The sequence below is a fragment of the Etheostoma cragini genome, chromosome 12, assembly GCF_013103735.1.
Source record: "Etheostoma cragini isolate CJK2018 chromosome 12, CSU_Ecrag_1.0, whole genome shotgun sequence".
NCBI classification, from domain to species: domain Eukaryota; kingdom Metazoa; phylum Chordata; class Actinopteri; order Perciformes; family Percidae; genus Etheostoma; species Etheostoma cragini.
In genome coordinates, this window is record NC_048418.1 from 11,722,081 (window position 1) to 11,736,760 (window position 14,680).

At 36.6% G+C, this 14,680-nt stretch overlaps 2 protein-coding genes across 2 annotated transcripts; both read left to right on the forward strand.

Moving 5' to 3' along the window:
- Positions 1-3,426: 3,426 nt before the first annotated feature.
- apoda.1 (apolipoprotein Da, duplicate 1) lies at positions 3,427-5,470 on the forward strand. The gene is made up of 5 exons (XM_034886741.1): positions 3,427-3,634; positions 3,966-4,104; positions 4,357-4,478; positions 4,591-4,676; positions 4,867-5,470. The coding sequence occupies exons 2-5, from the start codon at positions 3,988-3,990 to the stop codon at positions 5,100-5,102; spliced, it is 561 nt and encodes a 186-aa protein (XP_034742632.1). The 5' UTR covers positions 3,427-3,634; positions 3,966-3,987; the 3' UTR covers positions 5,103-5,470.
- A 283-nt stretch (positions 5,471-5,753) lies between these two features.
- LOC117953594 (COP9 signalosome complex subunit 9-like) lies at positions 5,754-10,852 on the forward strand. Its single transcript, XM_034886746.1, has 4 exons — positions 5,754-5,825; positions 6,211-6,407; positions 7,019-7,091; positions 10,240-10,852. The coding sequence occupies exons 2-4, from the start codon at positions 6,309-6,311 to the stop codon at positions 10,275-10,277; spliced, it is 210 nt and encodes a 69-aa protein (XP_034742637.1). The 5' UTR covers positions 5,754-5,825; positions 6,211-6,308; the 3' UTR covers positions 10,278-10,852.
- Positions 10,853-14,680: the final 3,828 nt, after the last annotated feature.

Here is a 14,680-nt window from a genome sequence, read left to right on the forward strand (position 1 = left end):
ATGATTAAATCGGTACTTTTAGAAAGAAACAAACATGTTTAATAGGCTCCCCTGCATTCATTATATAAATATAAATGGTGGTTCCAATTAATTGGATTTTTAAGCAGTTTAAGAACAAATATGCACTTAATGCCCCAAAGGCTGAAATCATCCTTTTTTTGGTACATTTTTGCACATTTTAGTGAGCAGAGCAAGGTAAAGGAAATGTTTTCTCTTTTTTCTGTCTTCTTTTGGTCTTTTATACCAATAAAGGCCTAAAATGCAGCCAGTCACATAACACAGAGACAATTTCTGGCTGACAACCATTTGCTTACCATTTCAAGTTCTTACAGACGTGGACAGTATAACAGAAACACCTCACCGGCATAAATCAATACAGTGCAATAAAAACACCACCCAACAAATGAAACCTTTGGGAAGCTTATTATGCCTAGCTGTTATTTAGATGGTCAGAATTTGTGTTGCTGCTGTTTGTGGATTTGGTGTTCTGGTCAGTATTATACTGAAAAGTATTTCTGATACACTACAAACACCCTCCATACTTTCCATAATTTGTCCTTATTCGGAATTTCTTTGAATCGTTTGTTTCACTCCTTTTTTTTTTAAAGTAGCTTGATTTTTAGTAACTTTCAAATATTGTAAAACATTCTCATTATATTATTGTTATTATTATTATATTCAATTATTTTCAGTGTGAAAAAATACAGTAACGCTTCTCTTAGAAGCTGTATATTCAGATTAGGTGAAAGGTCACAGCCGATGTTGCAACCTCTGTTGAGTTTGTGTACACAGGTGCCAGGAGCCCCAGTATAGCCACGTGCGGTAACACGTGCGTCTTTTTTACTGTAGCTGTCATGTAACCCTGTCAATCATGTATATTGACGTTCCTGTGTCACATTTATCCCACAAACACACACACTTAATTTAAACTGTGTATTGGATATGCAATCAAGTTTGATTGATGGATTGATTGATTGTAAGTCATTTGTACACTTCTCTATGTTACTTTGTGTAATAACTCCAATTCGACTTCCAACTAGGCTTTCTTTTGGAAACTAATAGATTAATTTTGGTAAATCAATAAAAAAGCATTTGCATCAGCATCAATATCAGCATTCAGCAGTAGAATAGATATATATATACATGTCTGAATGTCTATACTATATCTATGATATCAGGGTACTGACCCAACTAAATGGGACAAGGCCATAATTAACACTTAATTAATAATAGTTCATAGTTAATAATGAATTAATACACCTGTGTTTGACAAGTCTGAATGTCTGCCTTCGGAAATGTGATAATTTGCTGTTTTTGTGCACACACTCAAATACATACAATACAAAATCTTTTTAGAAAATCTTTGTAGTATGCACCATGGCCACACAATGCTGCCATTGTGGTAATAGGCCTTTCTTCTTTTTAGGAATAAAATCATGTGTGTATCTATGCACCATGGAAACGAGAAGGTGGGTACGCAAACAGGAAGAGGATGTGATGAGGCTTTCCCTCATAATAGACCTTTTTTGCAGCAGTATTTAATAATGTTAATCATAGCTGCCTTCCACTTAGAGAAGGGCCCTTGTATTGTGAATGCTGGCTCACTAGAATATGTACTGGGAGACTTAAAGAAGAAAATGTCCAATGTTCATATTAAACGTGGTCAAAGTTTCAAATTATGAGGTAAACGCTAAGTAAAACTAATCCCTGAGAATTCAGACCGTTCTGCAAACTGCTTCCAACTGTTTTTTTCTACTTTTGGCCCAAACTCACGTCACCTCGTGCCGGAATCCTGTATTTGGTTATCTGCTCAGGGTAGTTTTAACTTCACACACACTGCTACATGTAGCTACATGCTGACGTCAGGGACAGCTGTAATCTTGGTTGCCGATGTTGTTATTTTCAAACTCAAACTCAAAATAATAAGCATCATTTTGCTAAGGTTTCCGGGTTGAACGACATGTTTTCCTGAATGGGTGTGAAACAATATACAACAGGCTTTGAGATAAGACTGAACTTGTTCTCATTCAATCAGTAGCGAGGTGTCTATCAACTTATGGTATGTAAATGATAGCAAACAACCAGGACCTTACCTAGGGTGATCACAGGTGCAGCAGCAATGGGCAGTATGAAAAAAATACAATTAAAGCATGTTAAAGCATGAAAATTACCATAATAGGTCCCCTTTAATGAAACAATTTTCACCTGGGCTTTTCCTATTATAAGTCAAAATGACTGCTGTTAAAAAGGTTCACTGTGATTATTGTCTAGTTAAGTTAAAGAATGTGCAACATGAGTAGTGATGCAATCATGCCTCAAAATGAGGAGAACTTGATGAAAAACCGCCTTGTTTATTACCACTGAATCAACTCTCCATGTGATAGAATATGGAAACAAAAACTATGAATTGCAAGCATGTGATCAAAACAAGTTTGGGCTATATGCTTTGCTGGTATACTCCAGTGTCATCTGGTTATTTAATATTCCTTACCCTTTTGATATTTTTTCTCCATCTATGAGCCAGTATACCAGTGTGGTCGGTTCTTTCCTTGATCATCTACTGACCAGTCTGGGTCATTGCCTCCATCCAGGGAAAAGCCTGACGCCTCTGCTTCAACCAGGCTTTGATGTGTCCACATGCAGTCATTCCTCTAAAGTGTATCAGCTGGAAATGGAGTTTTTTTGATATTTCGCTTCTTTAATTTAACCTTGTTTGTAGCCATGGGACTTTGTCTGAAGAAAGACAGCATTTAATGGAATTTGCATTTAATTGACAGTGCTTGGTTTAATTAAATGCAGTTTATTGCACTGGGACATTTCAGATATTTAATTGTTGGGCCATAGACTAGGATTCTGATAAAACACTGTATAAATACATGTATGTATATTACAGTAAAGTCAATGCCACAGAAAGAAAACTCACTTATCCACTCCTTCAGTCGAATATGTGCATCTTGCCAGGATGAAAAATTACTTTTTAAGCTGCCAACAGATTATCTGCTGAAAAACCGCGAGGTAGGGCGCAGAGCAACGAATTGCATTAACATGGGTCATCCACGCAATAGTTGCCAAGACATTTCACTCTGAACTAGAGATCTCAACCAGTTGGTGGCACTAGATAAAAAAAAAGTCAGAGGGTCACCCATGCTTTAACAATTCATCTTGTAAACGATGAATAAATGTCGGAATAAAATTGAATCCACTTCAAACCATAAATGTTAACCCTATGGTGGCACAAGATTAAATTCAATTGTTTTTTATATTTTAGTCTCTAGAGCCATGTTGCTAACATGGCTAAAAAGTCCTGTTTTATCAAATTATATCAACATTAAAATTGGCGTCTATTTGCAGCTGTGTGTGTAAAGACTTGAGAGTCACTTAAATAAATGCACATTCCTGCCCATCTCGAGAACATCCAGATTGTTTTATAAAATTTCCAATGCTGTGTCCCCCATGACTCCACTTTGCTAATAGTTCACTTCATGTCTGAAATAAAGCTGGCTCTACACAAAGGCAGTCATTGATGACACAGAGTCGCACTGCTGCGAAATCTCGCAGAGAGCAACGTCTCCAATTCAAATCCTGGGATTTGTCCGAGGGAGAGAACATATATCTGAACTACCAGGCCACAGAGGTGAGAAAATGTATTTGAAGATGTATATAAATAATAAAATGACAAACAGTTCACTCAGTTATCACTTTGAGAACTTTTTTGTGAGGAAAATGTCTTTTCATTAACTTGTTGAAAGAAATTGTGCAGACAAACGTTTACTTTCACATATAAATTTATTACTTTTTATATTGTTGTATATTCCTTGACCTTCTTTACACTAGTTACCTTTAATTATATTTTTTATGTCATATTGCAATGCAGATATTTGTTGCCTTATCAACACGTACCGTAGATTTAATTTTTATTTCATTTAAGATTTATTTTGTATGTGTTGGTGTGTAAAGTCTTGCAGGTAACAAAGGCCTATCACAACCATGAAGTTATCTTTTCTTGGGGTTTTTGCCTTCATCCTCCCACTCATCAGAGCTCAGGTGCCCCATTGGGGACCTTGTCCAGAACCAGCTGTTCAACCGGCCTTCAACCTTAAGCAGGTACAGGCTACTTTGTACAGAAAATGATACATACATATGCAGACTGATGCCCAGAGGTGTCCCATGGTGGTGTGTGCATAACATGAGCAGCTTTTTTTCTCTTGTGCTATTTCAAAAGGGTAAAAAAAAAAGACTACAAACTGTATTTTAACATTTTAACATTTTACTGAATCCACTAAAGCGTGAAGATTTATTCCTAGTCTTGACTCACAGCGCTCTGAATTGAACTTATGTGCGTCTTTGCCCTCACAGTTCATGGGGAGATGGTTTGAAATTGCCAGACTGCCGGCCCAGTTTGAGAAGGGCCGGTGCATTGAAACCAATTTCACCATGACGACAGACAACTCTATTCGAGTGGTCAGCTCTGAAAAACTGTGAGTCCTATCAGCAATTTTCTTTGAGAAAATATGGAAACAAGATGTAGTATTTGCATGGTGTGTATTTTCCCTAATCCAACATGAAACTTGACTGTTTGAAATAAAACAGAAAAGGAGAGCTGAGGAAAATTGAAGGTACTGGAGTCGTAGAGGATATGAAGAACCCAGCAAAACTGGGAATAAGTTATTCCTATGGTGAGAGACATATTTGATACATTTTTTTAAATAAATGCCACTGTAGCGTGTTAGTTAGGGAGTCAATTGATAATGTTAGTGTGCTTGTTAAGATCAGCATGCATCTTCCTTTATCTCCTTGTGCCAGATCATGAGAAAACATTATAGGTGATCTGCTTTTGGTTTGGTTTTGTGCTTCTTACAAACACAGTCCTGCCCTACTCTCCTTACTGGATCCTGTCCACTGACTACGTGAACTCTGCCCTGGTGTATTCCTGCACGGACATCCTGAGGATCTTCCACGTAGACTTTGCCTGGATCCTGGGCCGAACACGCACCCTGCCTGACACCACCGTTAAGGAAGCCATGAATACCTTCGCCAAAAACAACATTGATGTGAGCAGGATGATTCCCAGCAAGCAGCAAGGCTGTGATAAAACTCTCTGAGCAGCAATGGAAACGCAGAACAAGATGGGGCTGTTGACAAGAGGGAAAACAATTTATCATCCATTTCAGAAAAATCTTTGACTAATATTCAGATGATTGTGACAAAGGATGTAGTGGTTTGTTTATGATTAAAAACACAGCTTTCCTGCCTTTAAAAAAAAAAAAGTACAGCACAAAATAACTGCATGCCTATACTGTGCATTATATTAAGTATAAAGCATATAGTAAGTGAAGTCATAGTCATAATCACATTTTTCTTAAACACATTACCCCTGGTTGCAATGTTACATGCTGTGCATAATGGTGTGTCCAGTTTTAACCATTTAAAGATTTTCATTTTATCCTTTTCATTTTGAAATGTTTGTAGTTTGATTTTCTGTATAAAATAGCATAATCATTTTGGAATCAAATCTGATGATTACACAAACTGGAAACATAAAGCATCCAATTAGTCAATAAAAGTCACAGAAACTTACTTCATTTGATCTTCTTTGATTCTGTGCAGCATCTTTCTAATGGAAATATATTAAAATACACATCAGAGTGCAGTGTACGATTGCCTTGGTGACTTCTGGACCACATAAATATTATTAAGAGTGTGTGTAAAAAGAATCTGAAACAATTGTTACAATTAAAGCTTACCTGGAAACTTGCTGCGGAACCTTTGTGTCTTTACTCGGCTTTTTACGTCGGATTTATTTTCACCCGGCACCGCTCCAGCTTGACTGTGTTAGTGATGGGACAACCGGCACTTTTACGCGAGTCGGTTCAACCGGACGGTCATCGGTTCACGTTTCCACGTACACATTCATCAAGATGCACGGCTAACAACACAATTTGATTATATAGACTCGAGTGATTGCACGTTACATTCGTTCTCCTCGTGACAGCCTACCTACCGCGCAGCCAGCAACATACACTTCTCTAACATTTAACTTAACTACCAAGATAACACAATGTGTATTTGTATGTGATTCACTCCCCCATTGATAATGTGTAAATTGCTCCAGTGGAGGCACTAATGAAAAAAACAGGAGTGAGTCGGTTCTTTAACTCATGGAACTCGATTTTCCCGGCTCAGTGACACGAGTCGGATTAATCAACATTAGGCTGTGTAGCTCGCTCTATTATACATCCATGGTGTACCTTCTTTAGATAATAATTTGATGTATTTTTGGCGATAAGACTTGGTGGTTTTGTTCATCGATGCCACTAAAGGATCAATCAAATTCGACCGTTGCCATGAAACCAGCAGTGGATGAGATGTTTCCTGAGGGCGCAGGACCGTACGTCGATCTGGATGAGGTGTGTTAGCTGACTCATTAGCTTAGTTAGCTAACGCCACGTAGCTATAGAAACACGTCAACGTTAGTTAGCTGTAACAACCAACGTTATGCCTCCTTCAGTGCCTTTTGGAATGCAGCATTAATACTGTCAATACAAATGGTTACGTTTGTAAGTACATTGAGAACAACTTGCTTGGATTCAAATTTTCAGGTGTAAATTTTGGTATACTCGTATTTGGCCAATATGCTGAAATTGTAGTAACTCTCTTATCTACTTCATTTTATAAATTGACAACGCTTCTTTAGAAGGCAAGTATTTAGGAGGAGCCAACTAATATAATACACTAAACACATTTTGACGAAAAGCTACCTTTTGGTTTGACAAGCAGTCTGCATGTTGGGATGAAAACATCTAAATTTAACTATAGTGATTCAAAAATAAGGTTAATCATTATCTAATGTGAGGACCTTAACATTAAGTACACAATGTACTGTCTTTGCAGATTTATGTTTGACCACACAACAACATTGTACTGACAAATGTATCCAAGCAGACTAATAGGTTTCTTTTCTGGCTGTCTTTCTTGGGTTGAATTTGTTTATCTGAGCTGTATGTCTGTTCTCTGGCAGGCTGGGGGAAGCACAGGACTGCTGATGGACCTGGCTGCCAATGAAAAGGCAGTTCACTGCGACTTTTACAATGGTAATATGGACAAAATGGACATACAACTAGCCCTGTTTTACCTTTACACAATGGCAAACTGAGATTTCAACAGAAAAACCAACCGTTGGCTTTAACCCCTTATAAATATATTGGAAATAAATACTTATTTACTGTTGTTGTCTGCAGGCAAAGTATATACAGTACAACTGGCCTTACTTACAGTAATTCATTTAAAAGAAAATAAACACCTTTTTAATAGGGCTAGGGCTGTGTATTTACTTTATCCTTGTCAGACAATTCAATACGCACATGGTCTATGATTAGATGAAAAACAGTATAATTGAGTCAGTTAGCTCAGATTCAGTGACAATTCATTTTAAGATTTCAAATGATTTTATTTACTTAATTGTACATGAAATAAAAGTAGTAGTAAAAATTGTGAGCCAAGTGCCCAAAATATACTGCCACACCAATACTACTAAATAATGTATAATGATACATAAGGCAACATTTGGGGTAATCTCCAAAGATACATATTTCACTGAAATGCTGCAGACTGGGTTTGTGTCCAGTGTTTCAACCATAGACCTAAAATAATGGACAGATCTTCTGGGGCTGAGAAGTGAAGCCAATGCGGATGTGTCTAAAACCTGCGTTCTGTCTAATGTCCAGCAGGTGGGGAGACTCCCCTAGGTGCAAAAAGAAGTCAGATTGTATAGAAGTACTGTATATGATAAAATTACCCTACTTCTCACTTGATTTATTACCTCAGTAGAGCTTTCCATAAGGAGTTTATGGTCTCAATTGCTATTTTTTCTTTTTTAAATACACCTTGACACCTTGTTAATTTAGTAAATTATGATCCCATTTTTTTTAAATTGACAATAAAGCAGGGGATTCTGTAGGGTGTGGCTACATGCTGATCAGTCAATTTGGTGCTGTGGTCAAAAAGTAAAAAAAGAAAAGACCTCCTATGTCACTTTCCTTAACCCTGATGGTAAACGTCATGAGGTCAAGGAAAGATGTGAAAAAGATATAAAAAGACTTTAGGAAAGAATCCTACTGCCCTTTCACTCGGCTACGTAATCATGCAATGGCAGATGTTGAACAAAACACTCATACACACACTACAATACTTTATTTAAAAAGCAACAACCTACGGAGACTGTAGAGTGGGACAGAAAATAACTTCTTAGGGTGCGTGTGGGTGGATGATTTAAGGCGTGTTAAGTCGTGTAGATTTTTGATGAAATTTCACACAGTATTCTACAAATAAATATATCAATGCAATTAATTTGGTTAATCTGGTAATCTGAAGTGAACTGAGGAGGAGTCAGTCGTCTTCAAATAGGAAATATTCAGTCTGGGCAGATTGAATCTCTTAGCACATGATGTTTTTTCACCCCTGAGCGTCAGCACCACTGGTTCCACGGCAGGGACTCTCTTTACTGGCCCCAAAACATTCCTTGTAACTCCACCCCCCTTTTTTTCAAACTGTTTTATATAATGTAGTGTGATCTCTTGTCCTGAGGCGCAGCTACATCAAACGGCCAGGACTTCTCGCCATATGCGACACAGATTCTACCCAGACGTCTCAGCAGGAGCTCTGAGGATGTGCTTTGTATGAGGCTCATTTAGAGTGGCAGGCTTTATTCCCTTCTGATAGAGATGTGTAGCACTTAACTGTCTTCAGGCGTATTGAAAGCAGATCTCAATCCCTTTGCCTACATTTACAGTGTAAAGGGATTTCTTTGTTAATTTCTTTATATAATAACCCTTACCCCAGTCTAATTTTGCTCTGGTGCTCTATTAGTTCCAAGTTTTAGTTACTTTTCCCATGTGTATATGAGCTGATTTTGGAATTCTATGAATCGATTTGGAATCTGTAGAGCTTGAATCGCGATACGACTGTGGATTGTTTTTGTTTGCACACCACTATTGGACATTAAGATGTTTGAGAAAAACCTTTTTCTGTTTCAACATGACAATGACCCACATATTTTTGGCCAATTGTGTATATGACTTTAAGAAAAATATTGTACCAGCAGTTACAACATGGCAGAAGGAATTTTGTCACCTGAGTGTAGCTGCCTTTCATTGTAGGTATTGTGTTGTGTGTTGTTTGTGTGAAGGCTTTAATTAGAGCCAACAAGTTATTCTCATGTTCTGTCTGATTTCTATGTTCTGAGTGTTTGATGACAGCTTTTAAAACAGTCTGTGCACAAGTAGGACTTGTGAATAACAAACTTAGTGCAAATTCTTGTATGTGGTCTGCTGCACACAATGTACTGGACTGTATGTAGACTTACTTAAATTTGTAATGCATGCTTTATTTCAAACACATAAAGAACCCAAATTTAAAATAATAAAACGGTTAAGAACAAAACAAAATATTAGTTTAACATGTCCAAAGAAGGAAGAAGTTCTTTCAGTATTTTCTGATATTTTACAGATCAAACCGTTAAATGAAAAAAGGGGCAGATTGATCAGTTGTCCTAGTTTTAATTCTTCCTAGGAGACCCCAGGGCTGCAACGTATTATTTTCATCAAAGATTTATCTGCTGATCATTTTCTAGATTAGTTGATTCTATATTATTCCTAAAATGGTAGAAGAAATCTTAAAGTAATTTCCCAAAACCCAAAGATACTCTGTTTACTATCATATATGATGAAGAAAAGCATCAAATTATCACACATGTGAAGCTGTAACTTGCCAACTTGTAGCATATTTGTTTGAAAAATGGCTAAAACGATGGATCAGCTATCAAAATAGTTGCAGATTAATTGTTTGTTGATCAACTGATCGTTGCAGTTCTAGAAAACACACACACACACACAGAATATGAAAAGGGCCCTATCTAAAAAGGCAATGCCAAAACAACACTAGCAGCTTGAGTGTAAAATGAAGACTACCTGCAGAAACAGAGGATGTGGCATATGTTCCCATGCCGGTTCATACACTTCTGCTGCTGACCTCTGACCTCACAAACTGTCAGACCGCTCAGCAGATTCCTCCGCAACTGCATTCCCAGATCCTTTTACTTTTATCACCATGCACCCCTCCAACCCTCTCAACCCTATCACGCTGCTTTATGAGAAATGGCCTGGCTTGCAGAAACACAGCCAGTGTTTTTTGACCGGCTGTTATGGAACTTTTGTTAAAAAAAATTGTTTTTGTTTTTTACAGATTTTGAAGATCTGTTTGATGATGATGACATCCAGTGACAGAGACTACCACGTCTTCAGAGTAATGATGGACGATATTCACGCTACTCCACTTTTTTTTGGTGGAAAGCAAACTAACCATTTACTGTCTAATGACATACAATTGCCCTTTTAGCTGTTCTAGTTTCAGGCTTTAAAAAAAAAAAACATCCTTCATAAGTCGTTATCAGCTCCAGATGTTGTGAAATTCTTAACATCCCAAGGATTCCTTCATATGTGGTTTGTTGTATGAGCTTGGATTGTGCTCATGTCTTCGACGGCTTCTAAACTGAATTGCAGGTTTCAGTGTGCTGGAGAACACCTGTTCACAGCGTAATTATACACGTGATGGGCAAAGGCCCCATATGCTGTCGCTCCTAGACATGCTGCAGATGGCATATGATGAATGATGGTCCGCTAAAATTACTTAAATTATTTCTATAACGTGCATGATAGTCACATACAGTACATTCTGTCTGTTTGGTTTTATATCTGCAGTCCTGTTATGTCATTCATTTGCACACGTGTACAGTAGTTATGCATCAATACACCTGTATTCTTGTGGTCAGAAATCAATAAATAGCATTTTGTATAAATGAAGCTCCAGTTGTGTCTGTCTGTCTTTCAATGTTTAATAAATATTTTTCTAATTTTTTGCACACTTTTCTTCTCAAAAGCATTGTACATGAACTTGATTGGATAGGTTTTACATGATATTATAAAATAAAATCTTTTTAAGTTCCTAAAGTGCTCAGAAGTGGGAAGTGGAGCTGAAACAGTTGATTGATGGGTCGACTGTTAAAATAATTGAAAACTATTTTGACAATAGTTTAATCGTTTGTATTTCTTCATACAAAAATACCAAACTTTACTTCCAGATTCTCAAATGTGATTATTTGCTGCTTAGCTCTACCTTATTTAACCAGTCACACATATTTTGGTTGTGCACTAGTGGTTGGACAAAGAAAGACTTCTGAAGACAGATAATGGAAATTGAAAACCCGGGAAAAGACAATGAGAAAAACAAAAGTGACAATGTTTAAAGAACTACCGCTCGTAGGTCAAGAATGAACTTTGAACTTTTATCATGGTGATAATTGATCAGTTAAAAGATAAAGGTTAGTTAAAAGATTTTAATATTGTTTTATTACAGCAGTATGAAGTGTAGAAAGTAAAGTAAATCTGAGAAACCTCAAGGATCAGCCAGAGTTTTATCAACTCCAATACTGATGCCAATAAAATACTAAGACATGGTAACTTAAGGAGAGGAGCTTTATAAACCAATATTTACTGCCAATATGAAAGAGCAAGGACAGTGTTTGCAAACAAATGTAAGATATTCACCTATAGATTACATCACCACTGTCAAAAAGAAAGACAGCTTTAAATAAATTGTGTACAGAACATGTGAGAGGCCAGCCTACTGTTGTTTCTGCATTGCAGTATAAGGTATTCTTCTTTGTCAGTAGGATATATAGATTATATAATTTCCATTTCTGTATAATGAGAGACTCCCTCAATATCAGTTCCAATGAGAATTTTGATTTGAAGGTCAATAATATTTCTTGTAACAGCATACAGCATATTGGGTTTTTATTATCATTCAGCACAAGTTGGAGACTGATAAGAGGCTTCTGAAGAGCACAAAATGCAAACTGCAGGTTTTTAACAGACCACTGTACAGAATCAGCACAACAGAGAACTGTGCTGTCAGCATAGACATTTCCAACAGTTATGTACAAGACAATGGTTTTCATAACACAAGGAGCAGAGCCAATTAACAAAAAAACAATTAATGGCAGGAAATAATCAAATTTATAACAATTGCTTTAGAAAGTCATGAACAGGAAATAGTTCTGGCAAAGCGAGACTAGCCTGTCCAAACATGGCACAATATTACTTTCAAACTGTAAAAGAACAGAAACAATAAGCTACTCTCTGCAGAATGAAATGTCTATTGGGGAGCATTTCAAGAAGATTAGTTATTAAAAATCCCAAATTCTGGGTGTGCAGGACAATGTAGAGATTAGACAAGATTTTGTTGTAATTTCTATTATTTCTATTACATTATTAAGACTACGAGTCTACAGCCATGCTAGTGTCTTTGAGGCTGTACTCAGGCAAAGTGGTGCTTTGAGCTAAACGTTAACTTTGCATGCTAGCATGCTCCCAATGACAATAATGACGTAATATGATGTTTACCTTGTTCACTATCTTAATTTAGCATTAGCATTCTAACATTCTCTAATTAGCAATAGATACATACAAACAATTTGACAACTAAAATGCCAAACAACAAAGGAAAATGTTCTGTTCTTATGACAATCGAGTCAATATTTGTGAACGTCAACATTCACTCTAAGCCACAAACCCCAGATCTACTGTAAGTCTTAAGTCTGTGAATGCATTGAAACACCGGTCTTGTGACATTGAAAGCAAAATCTGAAACGTCTGAGATTTTGAAACTAGGCCTACTACATGGACTGTATTTGATTTAAGCACTGATAGCTCTGAGCCATTAAATTAAACTGAGCATCTGTCACAGCATGCATTAGGCTTACAGTGTTTTGTCTTTCTTTCTTACATCTGGAATACCAATACAATATGTTTAAACATTGTTGCAAAATGTTTTTTTTTTTGTTCAATCACATATTTATTCCTCTTTAAACACACATTTGAATTGTTAATAATCACAGAATGAGCCCTTGCTGATTATTCGTACGTGACATGTAACTTGAACCAAACTAACGTGCTAACATGAAATCATTTGACAGACATAGTCATTTTTTACAAGGGTCTGGGTTTTTAATGAGCTTTTCTTTCACAAGTGGCATGTAGACACTTTATGGGTTTTTTAGCCAGAATTTTTGTTAAGTTGTACATTTTCCATGCACATAAAGAGACAGACATCTCTCCTGGTGGCTGTTCTGCCTTATGCTGAAGAAGACAATCATTTGTCTCCTTCTGTGACAGCCCCAGTTATTTTGAAATGTGTAAATTGCAGGGATCATAGCCAAGGCTGAGGCATCATCAGTCATGCAAGAAGGAGGGACACAGTCCTAGTGGACACAGTGCATGGGAGTAAAAAGACAGCATTTAGGAACTGAGTGGAAGATGAGGCTTAACGTGGGATAGTTTAATTTAGTTTTGTTATTGATTTAATATAGACCATAGGACTCAAAATATATTAATATATAATACATATATATATAACTTTAGCTGAAGCTGCTCTGCCATTTATTGTATACATGTAGTAGTATTTACTGTATACTTATAGTAGTACAGTATATATACTGTATATGTATATGTATACAGTATATAGGTAAGGGTGGAAATCGATAGCTAAAATAATTATTAAACATTTGAAATGGTACATAAAAGTAATAGATAAACAATGAAACAGCTTAAAGCAATGAATAAACAGTTGAAATAGTCAGCTAAAGTAATGGATAAATGGTTAAAAGAGTTATATAAAAGTAAAGATAAATGGTGTTATGATAAATGGTTTATATGCATTAGCTTAATGTTTGGGATACATTTTCTTAACATAGTTAACATTGGCTAAAAGTTCTGAATAATGGTTTGAATATGTCATCTTAAAGTTATAATAAATGGTTGAAAAACATTGGCCTAAGGTTATGGATAATGTTTGAAATAGTTAACTTTGGCTAAAAGTTGAAATATGTTTGCGGAAAGTTTGTTGGTGTATGTTGTTTCTTCAAAGACTTCCTGATGGCTTGTTTCACATTGTGTAGCTAATGTTTTCCAGTTTCCATAGCTTCTGTACATATTCCATTGACACAGGCTAGAGACTTTACAGGTTACGTGGCATGATCCTAACATCAAGAGCCTCTACTAAACAAACTGTTGGCATGCTGGTCCTAATTTCTCTGAACAAACAGCTGCAGCAGCAGCAGCTTCATTAGTGGCCAACCTCTGCTAATGACTCCAGCCTCCTCCGTGTTGTTAAAAAAAACATGTATGTGCAAGAAAAGCAACTTTTTGGGGAGTGAGGAAAAAAAATACTTGTTTTTATTCACACTGACAGGCTATATGTTTGAAAACGTGATACTATCTTATGCATTTAGGTGTATTGGTCCGGCCAATAAAAAATAAATAAACACTTGTAGAGCATTTTCTCCCCTCCAATATACCTCATTACCCCCTAAATAAAACAGCTCAGTAACTGTATTCAAGCCAGCAAGTTTGGAACAGAAAGACTGGTGCTTTTGCTTAGATGTAGAATTGCATCACTGAAATGAAATGAGTCACGTACCTGTCATTCTGGCTAATATTGCTCACACATATGTCAATGTACTGATGCAACACAGTAGTCATTTCAGAAATATATATATTTTGTGTTCTTTGCAATACATTTTTACAGAGAGATTGTTCTTATGGAGATGAAGCATGAACTAAAACCA